Genomic DNA, 18,324 nt, shown 5'->3' on the forward strand with positions numbered 1-18,324 from the left:
GTGTGTATGTGTATGGATGGATTGTGTGGCTTTGTTGCGTGATACCCTGTGTGTCTTTACGATTGTTTGGGGAGGAGGGGGTTAGAACTGATATGATAGAGATGAATATTTTAGATCTGCCCATTTAGTTGGGACAATTCAACCAACCAATATCTACACCAGTAACAACATACTCTAAGTAAAATAAAAGATGGAAACAGAAACCAGTAACCTTCTCTAGCAAGCTAGGTATACATATACACACATGCACAAACCGGGATTGATGACTCGGCAGCAGCAGCAGCAGCAGCAACAGCAACAGTCGAACAAACACACACTTACACACCACACTATACCCTCACCTCTCTATCAATCAATATAACCCATCATCAACAACACCTATGGAAATAGATAAAATCTACCCAACAATCCGATCCACAAACCCCTCCTCCAACCTAGCAACCTCCTTCTTAAACGCCTCAACCTCCTTCCAACAATCCAACGGCCTCCGATCATTCAACCTCAAACAACTCACCACCTCCGATCTAGCCTTCTCAATCCCCGCATCAATCTCAACCAACTTCTTCCGTCCTTCCAACTTCGCCCTCAACTCCTCAATCTCACTGTTCACGCTCTCCCGCGACAGTTCCCGGTTAATCGGCTGCGCCGCCGCCTCAACCGCCGGAGCAGCAGCAGCTGCGAAGTAGCTCTCCCGCCCCGCGAACGGGATCCGGGGCGCATCCAGGTCCAGAGATCCGGGTGGGTAGTAGGAGGAAGCACCCGAGCTGCTGGGAGCGTAGCTGGGCGCGGGTGTCGAAGAAGAGACGTCTTTGGCTTCAGCAAGCTTCTTCTCGATCTCGGCCAGCGTTTGCTGTTCGCGGGCACGAAGGCGCTCGAGTTCTTGGGCTACGCGCTCTTGGATTTGGAGTTCGAGGGAACGGGCGCGTGCCGAGTCGGTCTGTTTCCCATTTGAAGATGGGGTGGTTAGATGGGGTTGTGTGGAGGGAGCTGGGATGTATGCGTACCTCGGTGTTGGACTGGAGGCCGTCAACGAAGTTGGCGGAGAATTGGACGGGGGAGGAGCTGTGTAAGGATATAGCTGTTAGCTGGTATTCATTCCGATTTATTCTCATTGTGACTTTGTGTGTATTCAATGGTTTGAAGGGTATATCGCCCCATGTCGAATTATTTATTTATATGGTTTGGTTGGTTTGGGTAAGGTATGATCATCCTCGGTGTGAAGACAGTCCGGCTCCCAATAGCATGTCATTGAGCACGTCCACTGATATCCCAGCCCAGACCAATCGATATACCAACACCCTCCAGAGCAATATATAATCGTCCAATGTAAACAAGCAAAAGCATTCCTACCTCGAGAAAATGTGCTTCGAGTCGGCCGGAGCCGCGGGCTTAGAGCTGCCGGCGCCCATGATGTGCGGATATCGGGTTTCGTGTGTCCGTGACTTTCTCTTCAGCCGAAGCTGTCTTTGTTATTGTTTGGTGGACCGGAGGATGGGGGGAAGAGGCGAGAGTGTAGTTCGGTTTCAGTGGAACACCGCAATTGGCCGCCGAGAGATCCTGATCGAGGGCAATTCCTGTGTCGGAGCAGGGAATTGCATATCGTCAAGGTCCGTTTCTGAAGCCGACTTCCGCCGGGTCACGTGAGATTAGTCATTGTTTGCCTGAGGCAGATATTGGATGATGTTTGTTGATGTCTTGGTGCCTGAAGTGGATGGGTGATGTGTTCATGCCTTAGGCTAGGTACTGTTGCTGGATTAGTCACGGGGCTGCCGTTTTGGGATGGTTGGCTTTTTTACTTTCTTGGACGCTGGAGGTTGGGTAGAGATGCAGTTGGTGCCCGGGGTTGCTGGGATGGTTGGCTTAGGGAAGGTGTATTAAATTGGGGGGTTCTTACTGTACCTTAGGTGGTTTTGGGTGTTGGTGGTGTTGGTTTGAGTGGTTGGGTTGAGGGTTAGACTTTGGATCTCAGAGGGTCAAATCATGGGTATGGATAGATTGATGGTGAGAAGTGCTTCAATGAGTTACTGAATAGCACAGGAATAGGTATGTTGTTGCTCTCTCTACAAATTTAGACTAGCTATTGTCATGTTGGTGAGTGGTATACTGTCTCTGGTGGTCTCACGTGCTTGAAGATCGCTAGACCTATCGTCTTGTTCGCTAGGACTCTAGGTAGGTGACGCAGCAATGTAAACTACTGATGAAGTACTCTCTACATGCAAACAATAAGTGACAGACCTGACAGATCGAAGCCTTTTAAGTGGCTGACCCTGAGATAAAATCTCGCAGTGATACTGCAGCATGCAGGGAGCAGCCGTGGAGGGGATGGTTGCTTGCATAGGCTGGACGGTTACTTAAGGTTACGTCGAGACGAGAACTCCCCTGATCATCATCTTCTGACAGCTGGACTAATCCGTCCCAAAGCAAACAGCCGTAGTTAGTATATCACTTAGTTGCAAGTATGGTGATTCCGATCCTGGTACTAGAATGATGCTCATGTCAGCATCTCCAGGTTCCCCAATGCCCCAGACGACCGCATCCGGAGACGGGGAAAGGCCAGCATCACCACTAATTCATCGCCCACCGCGTGGTCTCACCCTCTCCTGACTGACGCAGAGGCCAAGCACGAGAATGGCATTGTGGTATTGCATTGTGTGCAACAGCCATCCTCGCCCTTCCATTCCCTTCGCTGCTAACCAATTCCCTCTCACCGGTGAACGACGGCTTAAACCCCACCAAGTTGGTTTCATGCGTCATGGCAGACACGCGGGCGGATTCGCTACCGACTCGCGGCAACCCCGTCTTGCAGGCAACTGGGCCACTTTTTAGTGCGAGGAGTGGCATCTGGAGACTGGAGACTGGAGAGAACCACGCACTAAGTCAGTAAACCTGGGACAAGTGCGAGACATCGGCAATGCGAGAATGTCGGGAAGGGGGGGAGCAGAGAGAACTGGAAGTGGTAGTGAACCCTTTTCCAATTTCCCTTTGGCCACGCCTGGCAAACCCGGCGAACCCGGCGTTCCCGTTGGCTTGAGCCCGTCGGACTGACCTCATCGACCCCTCCAAGTGCAAGATTATTAGTTCTTTACTGGGCTTCATGGCTCTGCTATTAATACGCCCACTTGCTCCCCCTTCATCATCGTATGCTCATTCCGGATAATAGTTATTAGACTCTTCCTGCTCGTATCCTCCTCCTCCTGATCCTTATCCTTTGTTCCCTCCACATCCTCTACTTTCTCTCTCTCTCTTCATCTCCATTCCCCGAATTCCCCTCCAGCTTCCGTCTGCCCCTCCCCGTATTTACTTGAACCCCACCATCCGGTCTCCTCCTTCACCACTTTTTTTTCTCTCTGCACACTGTACTTGTTGTGGTGTCAACACGTCCCTTGAGGCTTCTTTTATTTTCCCTCTCCTCACAATCTCCCTCATATCTACATCTCTTCAGTCATCATGTCATCTGCTCTGCTGTCCGAGGCTGCGCGCATTGCCAGCCAGTTCGATTACCCCGCTGCTGAGGTGCAACGTGGAGTAACGGAATACATTCGCGAGATCGATGAAGGTCTGTCCAAGGAGCACACGACCCTCAGTCAGATCCCGACCTATGTCACGGCAGTGCCCAATGGCACGGAAAAGGTACGTTTCACCACCAATCAGCTCCCTTCGACAAAACAGCAGCTGACCTGGTCATTGGCAGGGTTTGTACCTGGCAGTAGATCTCGGCGGCACCAACTTCCGCGTGTGCTCGATCGATCTACATGGAGACACTACCTTCTCCCTTACCCAGTCCAAGATCATGATTCCTCGTGAGACCATGGCGTCCGGTACGGCCAAGGATCTCTTCTTGTTCTTGGCCCGCCAGATCGAATCGTTCCTGCGCATTCACCACAACGACCACTTCGAAGCTCACCTGCGACGCCGCAATGAGAAGAATGGCAACTGTGAAGAGGACCTGTTCGACTTGGGTTTCACCTTCAGTTTCCCCGTGCGTCAGCTGGGCATTAACAAGGGTACCCTGATTCGCTGGACGAAGGGCTTCAACATTCCCGATGCGGTGGGTCAAGATGTCTGTGCCTTGCTGCAGAACGCCATCGATGATCTGGGACTCCCGGTGCGCGTGGCTGCCTTGGTCAACGACACTGTCGGAACTCTGATGGCTCGTTCATACACTTCTCCTGGAGAGACGGGCACGTTCCTGGGTGCTATCTTCGGCACGGGCACCAATGGCGCCTATGTGGAGAAGCTGGACCGCATCACGAAGCTGCAGACCATTGAACACTCCGAGTACGACAAGACCACCGGGGAGATGATCATCAACGCCGAATGGGGCAGTTTCGACAACCACCTGAGTGTCCTCCCGAACACCATCTACGACCAGCAGCTCGATGCCGACAGCAACAACCCGGGCATCCAGATGTTCGAGAAGCGCGTCTCGGGTATGTTCCTGGGCGAGATCTTGCGCCGCGTCATGCTGGACATGCAGCGCAACGAATCTCTGGGCTTCCTCAAGACTGGCGGGGCTTCCACGGTGTCTGTGCCCAAGGAGTCTTCCCTGTACCGCCAGTGGGGTATTGACACCAGCTTGTTGAGTCTGGTCGAGGCCGACAAGACCGAGAATATGGAGCAGATCAAGGTCGCTTTGAAGGACCACCTCAAGATCGAACGCCCCACCACCGACGACTGCAAGGCCATCCAGACCGTTGTTCATGCCATTGGCAAGCGTGCTGCTCGTCTGAGTGCCGTCCCGCTGGCTGCTGTCCTCCTCTCTACTGGCAAGCTGCAAAAGGACGACCTCGTAGATATTGGTGTTGATGGCAGTCTGGTCGAGTTCTACCCCAACTTCGAAGGCTACATGCGCGATGCCCTCCGCGAAGTGCCCGAGGTTGGCGAAGCCGGCAACAAGAAGATCCGCATTGGTATCTCCAAGGATGGCAGCGGCGTGGGTGCTGCTCTGATCGCCCTCGTCGCTAGCAAGGAGGATGCCCGCAGAAAGGCGCAATAGTGGCCGTCAAAACCATCTCGCAGGATTTCCGCATTGGTTAGGTGTTTTTGAAGAGCGGTTGGGAGGACGGATGTTTGGGCATATTTGATCTTTTACGGCGTTGTACAGCTTACTGGAATTGTGAATATATCCTAGGTCGGAATGAATTCTTTCTTTTTTACTATTATCTTGATTCATATGGCGACAGCACTGTAGCTTGCCAACCAAGGAGGAGTAGTTGGGCTGACAGGGCCAGTCCGAATTCTAACGCTGCGAAGCCAACACGCGTTGCTCCTGAGTTGCCAATGCGACCAGGCGAACAAAGCGACGGCACGAGAAGCGAGGATGCTATTGCCCGCCACAGCCGCCCAAAACCAACCATCTCCCACTGAAAGAATTCAATAGTGCCTGATTTAGAGTCTGTCTTTCTTTGACCACTGGATTGGCAACGAAAATCAACGACAGAAATAGCATGCAGGTACTTAGTCTAGATGCAGTCTGGCTCCCACCAATCCTTGCTTCAGGGGAAGAGGTGAGTCTCCGATCGAAGTTAATCCATCCTTCTTGGAATTTCCCTATTCCGATATTCTTTGTGGAAAATCTCCCGCCTGATCATTCCCCAACTGACAGGAATCTTTCAAGGGCTCTCTCCGGATAGAAATCTTTCCGATGCCGGAATGTCAGAAGCAAACCATCCACTCTCAGTGTGACCCTCGCTTTGCCCCGTCACGCTGCCAACCCCTCCGGGGTAATACCTGCAGCTTGCACAACCTGACCAGTGCTTCGGAATACGGATTGCTTCTGCTCCTGAATGGTCTGGAGCCTTGACATGCGCAACAAAGCAAGGGGTCGCCATTGGGCCAGACTGGCGTGGCTACGAGATGGTGACACAACCTGGCTTCCATTACGGCAATCGTCGTCAGCCAGTGAAGCCGGAAGGAGGCTTTCCTTGAGCCGTCTTTCTTTTCACTGCTGATCTTCCTTCCTGCCACTTTTGTTAATCGTGTTTGGAGTGATTCTTAGATAACTGCTTCATGTGCTGCAGACCAGAGGAGGATTTCTTCTACTGCTATCTACACTGTTGACTGCTGCCCTAAGTAACCGTCATCTGCTTAGGTTGTGAGATTGGTTTGGGTCTTGCATACCTATTCTCGCCATGGATGCTTCCAACGCCGAGAAGCCGCAGGGACCGTTTGCTGAACTGAAACCATTCAAGGTCACGCAGACAGAAGGTAACGGTTCCGCTAGAAGCAAAGAGAGTACGCTCGTTGATTCTGCACGCGACACCTCCCCTCATTCACAGACGGTCGAAGCACAGCACGAGCCAAAAGCACCTAGCTCGATACATAGCCATGATGCGGAACCTGAGCCGGAATATCCTACTTCGTGGAGGCTCACGCTGATTGTGGTTGGACTCTGTCTTTCGATTTTCTGCATGGCCTTGGTAAGTATTCTATTCCGTAGGCAAGCGATCGTGCTAATACTATCAGGACAACACGATTCTGGCGACTGCAATCCCCAAGATTACAGACCAATTCCAGTCCCTCGGCGACGTGGGTTGGTACGGCAGTTCCTACCTCCTTACAACGTGCTGCCTTATCCTGGCCTTTGGCAAGCTGTACACTTTCTACTCCACCAAATGGGTATACCTGATGGGGCTCGCGATCTTCGAGATCGGTTCTCTGGTCTGTGGTGTGGCTCCCAACTCGGTTGCGCTGATTATCGGGCGGGCGATAGCTGGCCTTGGGGCCGCCGGAGTCTTCTCAGGAGCCATGATCATTATCTCTCAGACTTCACCGCTGAAATGGAGGCCTTTCCTTACCGGCTCTATTACCTCCATGTATGGAATCGCCAGTGTAGCAGGGCCCCTGATGGGGGGTGCGTTTACCGATCATGTCAGCTGGCGATGGTGTTTCTATATCAACCTTCCCATTGGCGGCGCAACCATCTTCTTCATCCTGCTATTCTTCAAGGCACCCAAATCAGTCAAGAGTACCCAGGGGCTCAAGGATAAACTCGCGCAGTTTGACTTGCCTGGTACATTTGTCTTTCTGCCCGGAGTCATCTGCGTCTTGCTCGCACTGCAATGGGGTGGGACCACTTACGAATGGGGTAATGGCCGCATCATCGCCCTGCTGGTGTTATTCGGGGTCCTCATTGGTATATTCATCGTGCTACAGATGTGGGGTAACGAGAAAGCCACGATCCCTCCACGGCTGATCAAGAACCGAAATGTTTGGGGTGCTGCGCTGTTCAGCTTCTGCGTTGGTGGATCCTTCTTTGTGGCAGTTTACTACGTGCGTATCCCACCATCAAACTACCCCATATTTCACTAACATCTACAGCTCCCCATCTGGTTCCAAGCCATCAAAGGCGTCAGCGCCACCAAATCCGGCATCATGAATCTGCCCATGCTACTCAGCGTTGTTATCTTCTCCATCGTAGCAGGCGGCTTGGTCTCCACATTCGGATACTACACCCCATTTATGCTGGTATCCCCGGTTCTCATCGCCGTCGGCGGCGGCCTTCTCTCCACCATGGGCGTGCACTCCTCGGCCGGTCACTGGATCGGATACCAGATCATCTTCGGCATGGGCGCAGGCCTGGGCATGCAGCAGCCGATGATGGTGGTTCAAGCAGCGCTGAAAATCGCCGATGTTCCCAGCGCGACGGCCATCGTGGCGTTCACGCAGACACTGGGCGGAGCATTGTTTGTCTCTGTAGCGCAGAATGTCTTCCAGAATGAACTGCGCAAGAACCTGGCACAGGTATCAGGCATTGACCCTGCTTCTGTGATGCAGGCGGGAGCAACGATGCTACGACATGTTGTATCTGCGGATCAGCTGCCGGCTGTGCTAGAGGCGTATAATGGGGCTGTGACGACAACGTTCTATGTTGCTGTGGCCATGGGAGCGTTGAGTATTTTTGGGGCATTGCCTATTGAGTGGATATCTGTTAAGGGAAAGAAGATCGGGCCGCCGGCAGCGTAGTCTGCCAGAAGCTATGGTTTTGATTGCATGTGATTACTTGTGAATTGTATAATGCTAGTTAAGCGACAGACAGACGATAAATAGATCTAATAAGAAAGAAATGATGGCCAAGACGAGGTATCACGCTGACAGACAAATGAAACAACGAAACGAAAGATTGATCCATACCAATCACACACATCACTAATAACTCTAACAACAACAGCAACACACAATGACAATAAAAGGAAATAGAGAAAGAGAGACTAAACAACAGCATACAAACTCAAATACACCCCCCAAATCACCCCACACGCACTCCCAAACACGACGCGCCGATCCACCGGCACAACCGTATACATGAGCAACGAGACAATCGGTCTATATTTGAGTCTTGCGATCATGATGGGTTTGAAGTCCTACACATAGAGTTAGCCCCCATATCACAAACAAAACGAAACAAAGAAAAACAGAGTAGAATAGAATAGAATGAAATAGAGAAATAAATGAAAGAGAAAGATACCTCAACAACCAACCCCCAAACACCACCAACACCCACCCCCTTCAACAAATTAATGAGAACAATAAACAGTACGATATTCCCAACACTCCCCACCGTCTGATCAAGGAGGAATTTCATGAGGAAGTTGTACCAGCCTCCTCTTCTGCGCTTCTGTTGTGAAGGGAGAAAGTTGGGGTTTTGTTTTTTCTCCTTGAGGAGGACGGTGGAGGTTGGGTCTGGGATGGAGATGTAGATTTCTCCCAAACCCCCTCCTCCCGGACCTCTTTTAGTTCCATTAGGGGTAGATGTTCGTAGGGGAGGGGAGGAAAGGTTTCTGTTAGTAGAAGGGGATTGGAAAAGAAACCCCGGATACCGCCGTTCAAGATACCTCTGCCAGATGAAATTCGGGAGAACGATTATTATCCCGTAGGTGATGAATTGGAGGAGGGCGGGGAGGTTAGGTGTAAATGTTGTTGATTTCTTGGATTTTATTTAGTATTTTGTCTTTTATTTTGATTTGGGGGGAAAGTGGATATGAATGTTGGGTTGGGTTATATCTGGGGGTCAAGCTTACGGATTTCCGATGATGGTCTATTATTTGTGCTAGGATGTTGGCGATGGCGTTTAGGATGGTGGATTGGATGAAGGTTGTTGTTAGGGGGGAGACCATCTTTCTCTCTCTCTCTCTCTCTCTCTCTTCTTTTGCTTTTCTTTTAGGGGGGTATTTGGGGTAGTGGTTTGCGGGTTGTTTTAGTGAGGGGAGTGCAGAGAAAGGGTCCTTCTTGTTGTTGTTGTTGTTGTTGTGGTTGGTTTAAGGGATGGTGATGATGGGGTTAGGTTAAGGAATGGACATAGTTTGATATCATGTATGACAGTTGGGAATAAAGTTCAGTGATGAATGAGTATAAAGAATAGTATAAGGTTAGTTACCTGATTAAAGATTAAATGAATGAATAAGGTGGGTATGATATTGCATTCTCATCCCCATAGTCTTGGGGTGATATGTTCATGCAGTGTGGGCACGTGTCCTTTCTGGCTTGGTGTCTTACTATTTTCTGCCATCTTACTACATACAACATTTACAATAGACCGAGCACAGTAGTTACAGATATAATTTAAATAATAATAATGCTATTTAGCTACTTACACCCGCGCCCGTACAATCACATCCGGTCCCTCCTTCGCACTGGTAAAATGGTCCACCAATGCCAAATGCCCTCCCTCATCCTCTCCTCGCCGATCGGCCAATTCCATATCAAATAAAAACATCAACCGCGCAATCGTCAATCGCATCTCCATCAACGCCATGCTCTTCCCAATACATCCCCGCGGCCCAATACTAAAGGGACAGAATGCCCGCCGCGCCATCTCCACATCCTCCCGCGTTGTCTGCCACGCCTCCATCCCCGTCTGACAGATCGCCCCTTCGATCCACCGCTCCGGCAAATACACCCCGGGCTGTCGGTAATAAGCCGCCTGCCGGTGGATCGAGTACGTTGGCGTCCCGCAATCCGTCCCGCCCGGCAGGAACACCCCGTCCACCACCGCTCCGCCCTCCATCACTTCGCGCGGGGGCGCCCCGGGCACCGCGGGCGCCAGCCGCAGCGCCTCGTCCAGGCACGCCTTCAAGTACACCAGCTCGTTCAGCTTGCTGCCCGTTACGATCTCTTCGACCGAGGAGAAGCTCTCCCGGACCTCTTTCTGCAGCTGCGCCATCGCATGTGGGTTGCGCACCAGGTAGAAGATCGTCGCGGCTAGCGTCGTCGACGTCGTGTCACTGCCCGCGATCATCAGCACGTTGGCCTCGCCCCAGAGCTCAGGGGTAGTCAGGCCCTGGCCCGTCTCGGGATCCCGGGCGTTCAGCAGGTAGTAGAAGAAGTCTCTTTTGGCGTCGTGGCCGGCCTTGGTACGTTCCTGGGCGCGCTTGGTCGCTTCCACGCGTGAGTTCATGATGAAGTTCCAGCGGTCGTTGGTGAGTCGGTGGATGAAGAGTTGGTCGAGATGCCATCGATCTAGGGGCATCCAGAGACCACACTGTTCAGTCAGTCGATTCGGTTCTCAACAATAATAGCAGCTTGAGACATACCACATAGTGCCGGTTTGCAGCCCGATCGACGAGCTCAATCAGCCGTCTCCGACTACTCTCGATCAACATGTCGAAGCTCTTTCCGAAGCACAGCTCGCCCATCACATCATACGTGAGGTAGCTGAACCAGCGACCCATGTCCTGCACCACGCCTGTCTGCTGGGCACGCGTTAAGCCTGCACACAGTTGCCGCACGTGCAGCAGCATCACGTCTTCCATGCTTTTGAGTGCATGGTCAGAAAAGGCCTGGCTCAGGACTCGTCTTTTCCGGCCGTGCATGACCTTGTCAATGACGTTGTGTGTGTTGTACACGCCTTTGATGGCGGGGAAGGCATTGTAAAAATCGGCCTTCTTAAGCCGCTTTCCGTGTCCGTAGATGTCATGGAGGCCTTGAGCAGTATTTACTGAGACAAAGTTAGGTGCCACGCGGACATGAGAGCCGTATTGTTCGTGAAGAGCGCAGAGCCACAGGTGTCGGTCTCCCTGGAGGCCGTGGTAGAGCTGGACCCAGGGAGTGAGTGAGGCGAGCAAGGGACCTGGGATGCGGCGGAGAGGGTGGAAGAAGCGATTGTAAATTGCATAGACAGAAGACTGATGTTGTCAGCATGCATTGCAAGTATGCAAGGTGACACCTTATCGACATAATACAGAAGGTGTAAGGGAGAATCGGTATCAACATACCAATCCCACGAGCAAGGCAAGCAACCCCCACCCTATGCGGGTTATAGAGATAGCCTGCCAGCCAATTTGGGCCAACATGGCTGTCGAATCCTAGTGTAATAATGTGTGATGCTAAGAGGTGGAATAATAATAGGAAGCTGAAGTATATAGTTCAGCCAGTCAACGAGCACCGAAGCTAGCCGGGGCCAACCGAGGCCGAGTTCGACCAAAAAAGGAAATCCCCGCAAGCGGATAACAAAGACAGGCAAATGACGACAGTCACTCAAGATATCAGAACCACTATCCAGATGGCTGTTTCACTAACAAGACACTCACTGGCACTCGAGACTCGTCTACCGCTTTATAACTCTCGCTGGCTCGGTTACTGACGGGCTTTCCCTCGCGTCTTCTGCCCCTCCATCCCCTCCCTCCCTCCTCATTTTGGAGTACGAAGTGTCTTCCATGGAACTATGTAATATTCATCGATTTAGCGCAATAGCTGCGAGGATGCGTCATCGTGGCCAGCACCGGCTGGTCTGTGTATCTACATAGAAAAGTCCTGGCTCGGATACCCCGGCTGCTTCATATCTCTACACTGTATATGAAATTTAGTAGCTTTGACCGCCGATCTAGTGGAACCCATCATTCGGATCTCGATTGGTAATGCTAAGATTGCTGCTGTCATTACGCGTCGTGTACACGGTCGGAGGATATAGAATCACTCCTGCTATGTGTCTTGTCTTCTGTCGCGGCGATGCCAATGGGGCATTGCTTATCGATCCATGTCAGAGCTATTTCCTGGAGATCGTGGCCCAATCATTGCTTGCTTATATCACGGCCTTATCAGACAGCTAAGCGAAGTCTCGGGCTTGTTGCTACTCACTGTATATGCACTGGAGCATCGGCTACTGTTGTCCGGCTTGCGGCTTGCAGACAATGTAACCAGCCCAGTTCGGATAAGCTATTATGTCAAATGCCTCTCACGTGTAACCGTGGAGACCGCCATCGAGAATCCACTGCTCGTTGTCATCATTATCGTCCTGCACTCTCCGCCATGTCTGTTTCCGCTCTTTGCGTGCCGTGTCCGCTTGCTCTCCATCTGCCGACTTCCAGACCGGTCGCAACAGCCCTCCAGCTGCAAGAAGAGGGTTGTGGCTGAATGCCTTACCGCTGCTTTCTCGGTTCTCCCCATCTCCGAGCTCCTCCTCTGCCCTTGCTTCGGCTTCCTCCTCCGCGGACGGGCCCGTCTCCGCAGGCCCAGCTGATTGGTAGACCCTCCTCACCTTTCCTCCCTTGATATCCAGACTCATGATGGTCTTCTTCTTCTCCCATTCTGGCCGTGCTTTTTCCTCCATTTCCCGCATAATCCGCTGCTGTTTCTTAAGGGCCAGTGCTCGCTGCGCGGGTGTCATCCACAGCGTAGATGCTACGTTCGGAGTCTCAAAATCTGCCGCCTCGTCCACCACACGTGTCCGCTTGGCGTTCTGCGCCTGGAACGCAAGCAACTTGTCCCGATGCGCCTTGGCAGCGTCAAGTTTACTGGGAGCTCCTGAGCCCATTCCAGGGCCACCCTCCCGATGTACACTCTCATTGTGCGCGCGCATCTTCTCCTGTCCACGCTCCGCCCGCAGCTCCCGTATCATGCTCTGGATCTCGTCATTCGACAGGAGAGGTGTTTTGCAAAATGAACACGGCTGTAGCCCTTCCAGCGAGCAAATGATTTTCCCGCAGTTGAGACAATTTGGCGCAGGATCAAAGAGAGGATGGATGCTAGCGTTGCATGTGCATTTGCGTGCGCCACCACTCAGCGTCGGATTCGTAGATACCTCCAAAGCGGCAATGGCAGCCGTCAAATCATTGATATTATTCGTAGTCAGCGATCCCTTGGATGATGAGCCGGTCCCCGTACTGCTCCCACCACCTCGAGAGGCAGACTTGGCCGCCTTCGACCTGACATTCGGTAGTAGATCCGAGATCACGGGGCCAGCGGCTGAAGGCGGGTTTTTAGCCGGTGTCGGTCTCGGGGCCGGTGACTGATTTCGCGAAGAGGTAGCGGATGCCTCGCGGGAAGAGATCAACGGTGATGGTGATAGACCGGTATCCAGTGTGCCTTCTCTCGCGCTTCCTTCTTGTCTGCTCCGGCTAGAGACGGGCATGTAGTCCTCATCCTGGTCCTCCTTTCTGTATCCGCCTGTCACATTTCCAAAATCGTCTGGTCGGCGAACAGGTCCGGCGCTGTGTAGTGGTGGCTTCGACTTCTTGCCCCTCTTCGACTGCGTTCCCGAATAATTGTTCCTAGATGTGGACTGGCCGCTCAGAGCGGGTGACGGCGCGTTAGATCGTGGGGGTGGTTCTCGTCGCGAACTGAATGCAGAAATAAATTCAAATGCGGCGGGAGAGTCGCCCAGGAGGTTTTTGAGGTGTTCGGCGCCTTCTTCTTTGGAGAGGCTGGCGGCGTATGTGATGATCTGTGTGAGCGACTCCTCGTCCAGCGGGAGAATTTGGCTCAGCCTGGGGACGGCCCAGGAGATGAGGCTGGTATTGCTCATGTCGCTAGATAGTCAGAGGCTATAGATATTGTGAGCGACTGAGTTAACTGATGCTCATGGTGGGTGCGCGTCATAAATGTGGACGATGGATCGAGCAAGCGGGCCAGACGATGACGGACAGAAGGTCCCGAAGTGGGCTGCGAGGCCATACTTTTCAGGCCAACAACATTGTATACTAACCTGCAACCACGAGCTTTCGAGATACCACAAATAAATTGGGTGTATCGCATAATAAGTCATTTTTATATAGTATTCAGGCCAGTTTCAATAGAGCTCACATCCAAGGCAAAACAATGTCCAAACATCTCTATGGAACAACTCTGCCCAGGATAGCAGTCGTCCAACACACCATGAAGTCTACGAGGTTACACTTTGTACTCTTATCTGGAAGCCACTTTTCATGTACACGCATTAGTGATAGGTTCGAACTAAGGCTATTATACCACGGGGATCACTGGGGTAGATATCGAACAACCGTTACAAGGGCACTTTATAGAACTCCTCTCTAAAAGGCTGTCCCAGTACCTTGGTTAAATCCATTGCACATATTGTTCCACTGAATCAACAGTATGTATAGTGGACCTCTAACAATTTAGAATATGGTTGGCGTTCGAGCTCAACTGTTCAGTTTACACTAGAGGCTTCTTAATTCGACTTAATTGTATACCCAATCTTAAACCAATCGATTGATTGTGAAACCCGAACTGACCTATTGCCAGAATATTGTACATACAACCGCATAAAAATCTATCATTCAAGAGAACAGCACACAACACCTATAAAAAGAAACGGAAGAGAAAGGCTAGAGACGATGCCGAGCATGTCCCTTTCGACTCGAGGATACTAAGGTAGGAGGTTCCCGTCGACGCCGCTGATGCCGGGTATTTACGTCAATATCGTTAAGCAAACGGAGATATGTCCAAGGCCTTGTCCAACGCAAACAGGTCCGCAGTCTGCAAGAAGCAAGGTAAAAATAATGTTGAAAGGGATGTGTAGAAAGGTATAAGGTGTGGAAAGAAAAGAAGAGAGAAGAAAGAAAGAAAGGAACACCGAAGGCTTAAGAGTTATCCCCGTTTGCTTCACTCTTGATGTCCCCGTCACCAGAGCCGGCGGCGTCACTTGCTGCGGCCATGTCTGGCGTAAGCCCGTTTTTCAGCTTGCTAGGCGGAGGTGGCTTCTTCCCTGACAATTTTTTCGGGGCTCCTAATTTCTTCTTCTTCGTCGGAAGAGTTGCTGGAACGTCATCATCCACTAATGGACGCTTAGGTGGAGCCGAACTGGGTGTACTGGCACCATTTTCCATGGGAGTCTTGTTGCGGTTGGTCTGTCGCCCTGATAAACCCAAGCACCTGTCCAAGTGCTGTGCAACTCGAGTCACAACAAAGTATCTCGGGCAGTTCGGGCATTTCACAGTCGGGAAGGACACCTTTTCTGGGGCTGCTTGTTTGAAGGAACTGTCAGGTGTTGTGGGAGGGCTTGAAGCTGGAGTATTGGACGTATTTGTCTGTTTCTTCTTCTTCGGATTCAGCTTGTCCGTGGCAAACGGGTTTCCATGAACATCGTGCCCCGGCTTGTTGATCATAGGCTGCTTCTGACAATACTCCCGATATGGATCTGGGGGAGCCCGAGCCCCGACACCCGTTACTGGGTATAATAGACGAGGTAATCGGCACTCCGGACAGATAATCTCTTTCGTGGTTTGCAGAGGGTTTCCCTTGAGGTAAACCTTGCCTTCATCAAAGACAGCCGCATCTGTCTCCACATGTATATCCTTAAGTTCCTCAAGGTCGAGATCACCGGGCTTGAATGCACCAGCTGGCTTCCCACTCTCTTCACGACGCTTGGATGCCTCTTCATCGGCTTTTTGCCTTGCAGTGACCACCGCTGAGCGCATACGGGACACCTTTTCGTCGCGATGCACCTTCGCAACTATATCATGAATTATATTATAGAAGGTATCGTTGAGGATATCGCATGTCTAGTGTTGTCAGGATCCATTGCAAAGCCCAGAGACGCTACTGTGCCGCAGCCGGACGCATACGGAATGAACGTACCAATTTTGCAAGCGTTCCTGAAGGAAAGGAACTTCCATTTTCTTCGGCTCCGTTCGACTCGCCCATTTTGGCACTGTTCTGCAAAACTGGAAAGTGTTAGAGCTGAAGCATCTTCCAAGACTGAGCGTTTAGGAAACAAGCAAGCAAGAAATGCAGATGAGTGGGGTAGCCCAGCACATCGCATACATCATGATAATGCACTCTACAGCAAGCAGTACCGATGAGATAACGCAATGGTCGCGCAAATACTGCAAAGTCCAGGACAACTGTCGAGACATACCTCTGCTGGTGTATGCAAAGTAATCACGCGCCAATTAAAGCGGAACTTGCAGTTGACAAACAGCTGCTTCCACACAACTCTGAACTATTATCCCCAGTATCAAACCGATGGCGCCATGTAGGTTGCGCAGGGTGTTCGAAGGCAAATCTGGGTCGGGGTTTACCGGCCGCTTAACGGATGCGGATGGAGGGAACAATGGCGTAATAGACGACTACCCGACTGTGTAGGTCCAAACAATGCAGCAATAAAGCAAGTGCCCGACTCCCACTATAAAGAATGTCTCAAAGAAATGGTACACAGGGACGATAGCACGTAGAGTCCATCTGTCTGGCGGGGAGTGAATGGCGTCTATAACCCGGGGGCGGGAAACACCCACGGTAGGGAGAATCAGCGGACTGCGCGCACGGCCATTACCATGAGGGGGGCAACTCACCTTGGCTTCACATCCGATAGAGCAACATATATAGAAAGGGCACAGTATACTGTGTGACGCAGCCAAAAAACAAGACCAAGACGGCAAGTGAAGGTGCAGCACCAGGGGCAATCCTAGATCGGAGGACGTGGACAGAGGCTCTTTTGCGCTGGCCTTTGCCTCGTTGAACTTGTCCGACCGCCCGATCTTATCTTATCGCATCTCCGCGTTTCTCTCGCCGTTTTCGTCCACCGCTTTTGGATCGCGTTGGGTTCCCCTCTTCGTCTGCTGGCGCTCTGCTTCTCCCCGCTCTCTCCTCGACGTGTTTCTCGGTGTTCTTTCTTTGGTATACCTTGGAGACTGCTTCAGGGGAAGATACCACTTGAACAGTGTGGCTTACACATCACATTTACCCTTATTCCAACCATGGCTTTTCAGTTCTTTGCCAGGGCGCATCAATCCAAAGCGCCCACTTCTCCACCTTTGTCTCCCCCTCAGGCTCCAAGTACCATAACTTCACCGTCTTCAAACAACTCTCACACCAGGCCACCTAAGGGCCCACCAGCTATCGTCGTTCCTCCCTCTTCTGGCTCGTCTTCCGTGAGTCTGGCATCCAAACTTCAGCCTCCAGCAGGCCGGGACTCAACCCTTCAAGCTGTGCCATACCCAAAGCCCATCGCATCAGGCCACCCCACTCCGCACCCGCATGTTACCGTCGAAGTTGTGAGCACAGCTCACATCCCTTCACTGACCAGAATCACGGGCTTGCTGCTTCCTATTCGCTATCCGAACTCCTTCTACACAGCCACCATCACTGACCCCGTGATCTCGTCGCTGTCCCGCGTGGCCGTCTATCATGATCATCCGGTAGCCGCTGCTCCCACCTCTGCAGCGCCATCCCCTTCAACGGGCTTGAAGACCCCCACAACTGGATCAGACAAAGTTATTGGAGGCATCAGGTGCCGATTGGAGCGGTTGCCGCCGACTACTGCCGGAATCTTGCAAGGCCGGTCGAATTCCGAGCCGACGAATCTCTACATTCAAACACTTCATCTACTGTCGCCCTATCGAGGCTGTGGGATCGCAGCATCGCTTCTAGACTCGCTACTCTACTCGTCCAGTTCCTTGTCATCTTCTACTTCATCCGATTCGCGACCAGATCAACAAGTTTCAGACCTGGTGAAGCATTACAACATTCGCACCGTCACAGCGCATGTCCACGAGGCCAACGAAGATGGTCTGAAGTGGTACATCGCACGAGGGTTCAAGGTGGAAGATGGTATAGTGGAGAATTACTACCGGCGCCTGAAGCCTTCTGGCGCAAAAATTGTCAAGCTTGTTCTCCAATGGACTGATGCGCCTAAAGAGGAAATCCTTCCCATCAACAAGCGTCAAGACCAGCGCAAAGCGCCTGGAGGGGATGATGACGATGATTGGGAGAAGGTCGAAGCTGAAGATGGTGATGACGAGGAAGACCATGGAGTACAACCGTTCGCCGATACGGATTCTAAGATTCTGGAAGTTGACGAAGGGATGAGCAGGAAGCGTAAGGCAGATGATGAGCCCCAGCGGCCATGACATTTCATGCTCTGCTAAGAACTATAGAAGCACTGCTTATCGTTTACTGCCTGATTCATCTACATTTTGGCGTTCGGTTGTTTGCTCTTTGCCCCATCACTGATACCCTTATCATTGTCATATGTTATCACCATAGAACACACTGTCTATACCATATATAGTTTGGTTCTTTCCACTCAAGTTTGGATATATAGTCATATACACCAGAATTATCATACTCCTATCATATCCTATCTGTCGGAGCCGTAATCCATCATCT

The 18,324-nt window shown here is 51.6% G+C and overlaps 8 protein-coding genes across 8 annotated transcripts; 3 read left to right on the plus strand and 5 right to left on the minus strand.

Annotated features, from left to right (window-relative positions):
• Positions 1 to 397: 397 nt before the first annotated feature.
• On the minus strand, positions 398 to 1,409 carry AKAW2_61197A (Mic19 family protein; the record flags this gene model as incomplete). The annotated part of the gene is made up of 3 exons (XM_041693406.1): positions 398 to 937; positions 1,005 to 1,062; positions 1,351 to 1,409. The coding sequence occupies 3 exons, from the start codon at positions 1,407 to 1,409 to the stop codon at positions 398 to 400; spliced, it is 657 nt and encodes a 218-aa protein (XP_041546695.1).
• A 2,038-nt stretch (positions 1,410 to 3,447) lies between these two features.
• glkA (glucokinase glkA) lies at positions 3,448 to 4,996 on the plus strand (the record flags this gene model as incomplete). Its single annotated transcript, XM_041693407.1, has 2 exons — positions 3,448 to 3,630; positions 3,692 to 4,996. 2 exons carry the CDS (start codon positions 3,448 to 3,450, stop codon positions 4,994 to 4,996), a joined length of 1,488 nt encoding a protein of 495 aa, XP_041546696.1.
• A 1,135-nt stretch (positions 4,997 to 6,131) lies between these two features.
• On the plus strand, positions 6,132 to 7,965 carry AKAW2_61199S (MDR family MFS transporter; the record flags this gene model as incomplete). The annotated part of the gene is made up of 3 exons (XM_041693408.1): positions 6,132 to 6,419; positions 6,466 to 7,272; positions 7,321 to 7,965. The coding sequence occupies 3 exons, from the start codon at positions 6,132 to 6,134 to the stop codon at positions 7,963 to 7,965; spliced, it is 1,740 nt and encodes a 579-aa protein (XP_041546697.1).
• A 245-nt stretch (positions 7,966 to 8,210) lies between these two features.
• On the minus strand, positions 8,211 to 9,116 carry AKAW2_61200A (uncharacterized protein; the record flags this gene model as incomplete). Its single annotated transcript, XM_041693409.1, has 3 exons — positions 8,211 to 8,363; positions 8,468 to 8,926; positions 9,021 to 9,116. 3 exons carry the CDS (start codon positions 9,114 to 9,116, stop codon positions 8,211 to 8,213), a joined length of 708 nt encoding a protein of 235 aa, XP_041546698.1.
• A 473-nt stretch (positions 9,117 to 9,589) lies between these two features.
• AKAW2_61201A (cytochrome P450) lies at positions 9,590 to 11,291 on the minus strand (the record flags this gene model as incomplete). Its single annotated transcript, XM_041693410.1, has 3 exons — positions 9,590 to 10,480; positions 10,533 to 11,123; positions 11,214 to 11,291. 3 exons carry the CDS (start codon positions 11,289 to 11,291, stop codon positions 9,590 to 9,592), a joined length of 1,560 nt encoding a protein of 519 aa, XP_041546699.1.
• An 881-nt stretch (positions 11,292 to 12,172) lies between these two features.
• AKAW2_61202A (C2HC5-type zinc finger protein) lies at positions 12,173 to 13,741 on the minus strand (the record flags this gene model as incomplete). Its single annotated transcript, XM_041693412.1, has 1 exon — positions 12,173 to 13,741. The coding sequence occupies one exon, from the start codon at positions 13,739 to 13,741 to the stop codon at positions 12,173 to 12,175; it is 1,569 nt and encodes a 522-aa protein (XP_041546700.1).
• A 1,057-nt stretch (positions 13,742 to 14,798) lies between these two features.
• AKAW2_61203A (SGF11 family protein) lies at positions 14,799 to 15,635 on the minus strand (the record flags this gene model as incomplete). Its single annotated transcript, XM_041693413.1, has 1 exon — positions 14,799 to 15,635. The coding sequence occupies one exon, from the start codon at positions 15,633 to 15,635 to the stop codon at positions 14,799 to 14,801; it is 837 nt and encodes a 278-aa protein (XP_041546701.1).
• A 1,278-nt stretch (positions 15,636 to 16,913) lies between these two features.
• Positions 16,914 to 18,065, plus strand: AKAW2_61204S (uncharacterized protein; the record flags this gene model as incomplete). Its single annotated transcript, XM_041693414.1, has 1 exon — positions 16,914 to 18,065. The coding sequence occupies one exon, from the start codon at positions 16,914 to 16,916 to the stop codon at positions 18,063 to 18,065; it is 1,152 nt and encodes a 383-aa protein (XP_041546702.1).
• Positions 18,066 to 18,324: the final 259 nt, after the last annotated feature.

The sequence above is a fragment of the Aspergillus luchuensis genome, chromosome 6 (assembly GCF_016861625.1).
Source record: "Aspergillus luchuensis IFO 4308 DNA, chromosome 6, nearly complete sequence".
Taxonomy (NCBI): Eukaryota; Fungi; Ascomycota; class Eurotiomycetes; order Eurotiales; family Aspergillaceae; genus Aspergillus; species Aspergillus luchuensis.